The sequence below is a fragment of the Trypanosoma cruzi genome, genomic scaffold (genome assembly GCF_000209065.1).
Source record: "Trypanosoma cruzi strain CL Brener 1047053516809 genomic scaffold, whole genome shotgun sequence".
Classification (NCBI taxonomy): domain Eukaryota; phylum Euglenozoa; class Kinetoplastea; order Trypanosomatida; family Trypanosomatidae; genus Trypanosoma; species Trypanosoma cruzi.
This window is the reverse complement of record NW_001849289.1, coordinates 10,706-17,077: the sequence shown is the minus strand read 5'-3', so window position 1 is coordinate 17,077 and position 6,372 is coordinate 10,706. Positions and strand designations below refer to the sequence as shown.

General features: G+C 62.8%; 3 protein-coding genes across 3 annotated transcripts, besides 2 other annotated features; all 3 read right to left on the bottom strand.

Moving 5' to 3' along the window:
• Positions 1-2,859: a sequence feature (heterozygous, non-Esmeraldo-like haplotype).
• Tc00.1047053510671.31 (hypothetical protein, conserved) lies at positions 10-723 on the bottom strand (the record flags this gene model as incomplete). The annotated part of the gene is made up of 1 exon (XM_799538.1): positions 10-723. One exon carries the CDS (start codon positions 721-723, stop codon positions 10-12), a length of 714 nt encoding a protein of 237 aa, XP_804631.1.
• Positions 1,403-2,518, bottom strand: Tc00.1047053510671.20 (tryptophanyl-tRNA synthetase, putative; the record flags this gene model as incomplete). The annotated part of the gene is made up of 1 exon (XM_799537.1): positions 1,403-2,518. One exon carries the CDS (start codon positions 2,516-2,518, stop codon positions 1,403-1,405), a length of 1,116 nt encoding a protein of 371 aa, XP_804630.1.
• Positions 2,860-6,372: a sequence feature (areas merged during assembly that could not be assigned to a particular haplotype. This can correspond to areas where the two haplotypes were merged or to regions with more than two copies in the genome that were merged during assembly.).
• Positions 3,466-6,372, bottom strand: Tc00.1047053510671.10 (dispersed gene family protein 1 (DGF-1), putative; the record flags this gene model as incomplete). Its single annotated transcript, XM_799536.1, has 1 exon — positions 3,466-6,372. A coding segment is annotated over one exon (2,907 nt), but the record flags the coding sequence as incomplete, so codon positions are not given.

Sequence of the window (6,372 nt, the reverse complement as noted above, 5' to 3'; positions counted from 1 at the left end):
TTGTCGATGTTAGGTGCGTGTGGCCCCTCGCTGCGCGCGCCGAATGGCGTCAAGAAACTGCCGCCTTCCCCCGGCCTCGTCTTGGTTGATCCAGCATGGCGAAAGCCCTGCCTGGCGCAGCGGAGCGTACAGGGTGCGGGAGAATGTGGACTTGCCGCAGCCCTGCGGACCAACGCAGACGACAGCGTCGGGGTCGCTGGTGACGGCGTCGTCACCGGACGGCTCGCAGTGCTTCACTTGGGACCGCACGTGCGCATCGGCGGCGACACACTGCGTGAAGTGGACTTGCAGCGTGATCCATCGGCGGCGCAGGTCTTGCAGCCCGCTGAGGTCCGTTCGCGCCGTTTGCCGCCCCGTCACATGCAGCCACGCTGCAAACCGCACAAGATATTCGAGGCGTTCCGCTTCCCAGTCGCCGAGGCACCGGCGCACCTCCTCTGGCAGCCCGGCGAGCTTGCCTGCGAGCCTCGAGCGGAGCGCCACACCGCACAAACGGTGCGTGACGATGGCCTCCTGCGCCGCACGCTCCATTGCGTATGCGTGGGACCGCTGCCTCCACATCCGCACAACAACCCCCGCCTCGTTGCAGCCGTTCACCACCGCACCCTCACGGTTAAGACGACGCGCCATGCCGTCTCGCAGGGCTGCGTATTCGTCTGTCCCCAGCTCTACTGCCGGTTGCGGCGTCACAACGTCAAGACCGAAGGACTGCAGTGCCGCCATGCTGCTCGCGGGATCGGCACAGAGGCCTTCATGCGGGGTCGCACCACGGCAGGTAACGGCGTAGAACCTCAGTGTCTCACGGGGCCCGTGGTCGACGAGGTGTCCACATTCCCGCAGAATACCATCAAAGCATGCGGTGCGCCCCGTAGTGCTCAAATAGTCTTGCAGAGCAGCGGCCCTTCCCTCCGGCAGCGCACGCAACGTGTCTCGCCAGACGCTCACCACACGTTTGGGAACCGCAGCGCGTCACGTGCCCGAGTGGCATAGCCCCTGGCGGCAGAAGCGTCCGCTACATCTCCTGAACAATCCCCGCAGCAAATGCCGCACCCATCAACGTTTTCGTAAGGTCGTGTCGCACCCCTTCTCCCTCGGAAAACCCCGCGGCCCTCCTTCCCGTGGCACGTGCCATCGTGGTGCGGCCCCCGCCCCATTGCAGCCTAATAGTCCCCTATCTACTGTTGGTCTAAAATACTTGTTGTACAACTGCAAGGGGAACACCAGGCGTTCACGTGCAGTCCAGCAGAAGCCACAGCAAACAAATATACGCGGTGGGTACCACAACAACCAGCACGCCCCCACCTAAATGCATCATCTTCACGGACACCACAGTCAGCCACACCACTCCCGTTGCATGTGCGCCCTCTCTCCCCCATCATCCCTTCCTCCCTCCTGCCGGCATTCACAGAAGAATGCTGCGGATGCCGGAGAACTGTTCCACGTCGGCATCTGTGACGCCAGCCCGCCGCGCCTGCCACCCCGACAAGAAGTGCCGCACAACGACATCCGCGGCGAGTTCCTTTACCTCGGCGCTGTTCATCTCACCCCTGCTGTACTTCGACGTCACCTCCGCGAGGAGATTGTCGTCGGGGCAGAAGAACCGAATGAGTTGGTACGCCACGTCTGCGTGCAGGTTGACACCCTCCGCACGCATGTCCTCCAACGTGCCACCCCCACCAGAGAAGGCCTTGCGCACCTTCTTCCGCACCTCCTGCTCCGTGTCGTGTAGTGTGATGACTCCGTTCCCCTCGGCGCTGCTGCTCATCTTGAACTGCGCTCCCTTCAGTGCGGGGAGGAACTTTGTGTGCAGCAGTGCGGGGGCGCAGCACTTCATACGCGGCGCGACGTTGCGTGCCAGGAGGAAAAAAGGGTCCTGATCAATTGCACAGGGAATGATGCACTTCAGCGGCGGGTCCCCAGCTAGCCGTCGTAGCACACGGGGGAAGGCACTGCTAAAACACGGCGCGGCGTGCACCGCTGGAAAGGCTGCCTTTCCAACATTGTCGCTATCCTTCAGGCCAAATGTATTCTTCACAGCGCTCAGCGTCAACATGCGCTGCACCTGCACGACAGTTGGGTACATGTCCCCCATGTGCACCGTGTTGCGGAATATAAATGTCTTGCGTGGATCGAAGCCAAAGGCAATGATGTCTTTTATGTTCTCCACCACCAACCCGCTCGCCCTCTCCCCGCTGACGGGAATGTCGCGGAAGAAGTGCTTCTCATCATCGGTTATCTGAATCACCAACGGAAGACCGAGCGCATCCTGCAGGTACCGCGTCAATAAAAACGGTATGACATGGCCAATGTGCATCGACTGCGCGCTCGGTCCACGGCCAGTGTACAAGTACGCGCGGTGTGTCCCCGTCGCAAAGGACGCACGCACGCAGTCAAGGGCGGTTCCAAAATCCCTGTGGGAGAAGACAATGCCGCGGCGGAAAAATGGAGCAATGCCATTCGTCCCGCCTCCTCTTGTGCGGTGCTGGTTGCCTGCGCGTGCTCCCCCCGTCCGTTGCATGTTTCCTCCAGCCGCTGCAGAAGGGGCTCATCAACGGGCTCCGACCCGAATAGTGCGAGGACGCGGTCATAGTCCACACCCCTCGGGCCCGTGGCGGCAACACCCCACGGCGTCACAACGTCCTCCTTGCGCTCTGTGCGGCTGGCATCATCCCCACGCGTCGTGGCACAACTTCGTCCTCCATGACCAACTGCGCAGCAAAGCGTGAGATGCGATGCATCACAAAAGAATCCAGACGACTACTTCGCCCGTGCACCGCAGTGCCACAGCGGACGGAAAACAAACAGGCAGGAGGAGAGAGGCAGGACTTCGGGACAGCACACACCACCTGATGCCACACGAAAAAAAAAAAATGCATGCAGCGGGCTCCAACACCCAAGCGCGCACTTCTGCAGCAGCCAAGCCACAAACGCGTAGCCTCCCACACAATCGCTGGAAATTACAAGACAATCAAATGAACACTGGCAGAAAAGAATTAATAGACAAGAACCAATGAAAACAAAAATAAACGACACTGTCGGTGCGCCATACAATGACTGGCCGTGGTGCGCAGCAGCCGTGGCCCCGCGCCATCTCCCCCCATCGGCCAGCACCGCACACCCGCCACTTCCACGCAGCGATATACACGCAGCGGCTGCTGGTGGTGGCGGATCACAGAGTGACAAGAGAAACGAGAAAGAATTACAAAACAAACACTGTAAATTTGGTGTAAACTAGAAAAGATAAAATAAAATTATGGACAAAATCTCATACAATCGCTGGAAATTACAAGACAATCAAATGAACACTGGCAGAAAAGAAAGACAATAGAAAAGCACCAATGAAAACAAAAATGAACGACACTGTCGGTGCGCCATACAATGACTGGCCGTGGTGCGCAGCAGCCGTGGCCCCGCGCCATCTCCCCCCATCGGCCAGCACCGCACACAAATTTCACGTGGCGCATGTCACAGGATAGCGTGATTCACGCTTCCGCGTGTAGTTGATGCACGGTCCAGGAAGCTTAATGCGTTGGAGTGGGTGTCGACTGCCAGTGGCTGCGGCTGACGGTCAATGGTATCTGGGTTGCGGTCGTTGCTACCAATTATGCGCTCCCACTGCGGCGGTGCGGGTGGTCGGTACGACGACGCGCCGGCGGTGCGTGAAGCGTACGATGATGATGTCCTGTCGTGGTGCTTCCGCAACTCTTCGTCGCTCTCCTCGTCATCGTGCAGCAGCGCATCCAGCTCGCCACGCTGTGGCTCGCGCAGTTCCTGCCAGTGGTGGTCCTCCACGTACCACAAAACCGCACAGTACACAGTGGCCGCAAGCAGCACAGAGGTCAGCAGCATCAGAAATGCTGCGTACGCCCTCGCTCCGCCGTCGCTGGGCGCAAGATGGTTGACCGCGCTGGTCAGGCACAGCGCCGCAAGCAGCACAAAGCTCGCCGTGCGCATCACCGTCAGAAAGGCCGAGCGCATCATGTTCGTGAAGGCAACCACGCCCGCACCCGCAAGCAGCACAGCAGCCATGCAGAAGTACAGGACGTGGCAGACTCCCACGGGCGGGTGCACAGCCGCAATCAGGCCCACCACACACAGCACCGACAGCTGGAACACGCACCAGTACACGTAGCTGCCCTTCATGTTCGTCAGCATGCCGCCGTACATCCGCTGCTGCGCCGCGGGGTGCCAATACCCGACGGGGTACAGCAGGCGCTCGTGCAGCGGCTTCCTCGAAAACTGCCAGTACTTCGTAAAGCTCGCGCCCGTGTGGCGGGCAATCAAGTAGCACACGCCAGCGGGGAACGCCACACCGTACAGCACGCCAACGACACCGATCACGTAGTGCTGCACGCGGGCGCCGGGCATCGCCAGTGCGAACACGGAGCCGAAGAAGATGCCGAGGTGCATCGCGTGCGCCACGACGTACGTCAGGCTCGGGAAGCGCATCGCCGCCCACGCACTCGCCGCGTCCACGCCGCGCCACCGCTGGAAGGCCGACGTCACACCGTAGTGCACGCACCCGAACACAGCAGCGAGCAGCGCGTTGCCCACCACCATCCACAGCGGGTCAAGGGCAGCGAACACCGACAGGAAGTACGGCAGCGCAACGGTGCTCGCACGCTCCTGCGCCGAGGCGCATGACATTTTCGCAAACACGCCGAGTGCCTGCATCTCCAGGATGGAGCCCAGCCCGCCGGTCACCACCACGGCAACAGCCGTCGCACCCGCAACAACGCCGGTGATCGCCGAGAGGGCGCTGGCAACGGCGGGCGGCGTGTTGGACGCGATGGTGAAAGACCCAAGTAGCGCACCGTTGCAGCCGCCAAACACCGCCACAGCGTCGCAGCGAATGACTATCGTCTCGTCGGCACCAATGAAGTAACTGCGGTGCACGGGCACAGCCAGCTCCAGGACGGTAGACGGATTCGTCGCGTTGCGCTCCCACGTCGCGTTGCTCAGCATCGCTCCCCACGGACCACCAAAGCCGGTCGGCTGCACCGTCGACACCGGCACGAAGCTCAGGTGCGTGCCGAGCTGCGGGTCGCGTGCCCACCGGAACGGCGGCGGCAGCGCCACCATCAGCCATGTCGGGACGGCGCTCCCACCGCCGCGGATGTCGTTCTGCGTCAGGCTACCACCAGCCGCCGTCGTCGTCATGGTGAGTGTCGGGCACGCCACGTCGCTCCACCACGGCGTGCTGCTCACCGACAGGCTCATGCTCAGTGACTCCGATGCCGTCATTGTCGCGGTCGGCAGCTCCGTCGCCGTAACCGACGCTGCCGGGGTCGGCAGTGACTCCGATGCCGTCATTGTCGCGGTCGGCGGCTCCGTCGCCGTAACCGACGCTGCCGGGGTCGGCAGTGACTCCGATGCCGTCATTGTCGCGGTCGGCGGCTCCGTCGCCGTAGCCGACGCTGCCGGGATCGGCGTGGGCAGCAGCGTCTCCGTTTCCGTCACCTGCGGCGTCTCCGTCGGTCCGTAGTTCGTCGGACTGTAGCGCGTCGCGCTCAGGCTCGTTGTTGGCGCTGTTGGCGTCCACGTTTGTGTCAGGCTGCGCGTCGCCGTCAGCGTCGCCGTGTGGCTCAGCAGCGGTTTCTCGGGCGTGCGGTTGCACCCGTCTACGCGCGGCAGGTACACCGGCAGGCAGTCGCGCCCGTACCCGCCCTCAGCACAGCGGCAGCCGCACGACTCCGACATCGCCCTCGTCGCAGCAGCAAAGCAGCTCACGTCGGCGTCGCACACGCTGCACGCCACGGGGCGAACTTTCCCGATGATGCCGGCGGACCTGTAGTTGATCGGCTGCAGCGCCTGCCCGTTGAGCGTCAGGCACCCCACGACGAACCTTCGGCCGGCGCTCCCGAGCTCAACGGTGCCGTCCATCACGACGGGCCCACTGCCAGCGTTCTTGTGAAACGTCAGCGTGCTCTGCAAAAATTCCACACTGCGCGGGTTGGGAGGCACCGACAGGAGCCTGCCGCTGATGCTGTTGCCGCGCACCGACAGCCACGACCCGGACAAAAACGACACCGTCTCCCGCAGCACCAGCAGCGCGCCATCCGTCAGCACACCGGCGTTGTCATTCACCACGACGGCGGACGCGTTGGCCTCCACCCCGCTGTCGAACACCAATCCATGCGCGGCGTACACCTGGCTCCCAGACACGCGCAGCACAGCGCCCTCCGACGCCACCACGCGCGCAATCGCGTACAACGCATATTCGCCACCGAACACAGCCGCGTCCAGCGCGACACCGCCGCCGACGAGCTCCAGCACGACGCCGTCCACCACCACCGTCCGCCCACCAGTCATCACGGTCACGAGGGCCACGCCGGAGACAACCAGCACGGACCGCACGAGCCGCAGACCCGA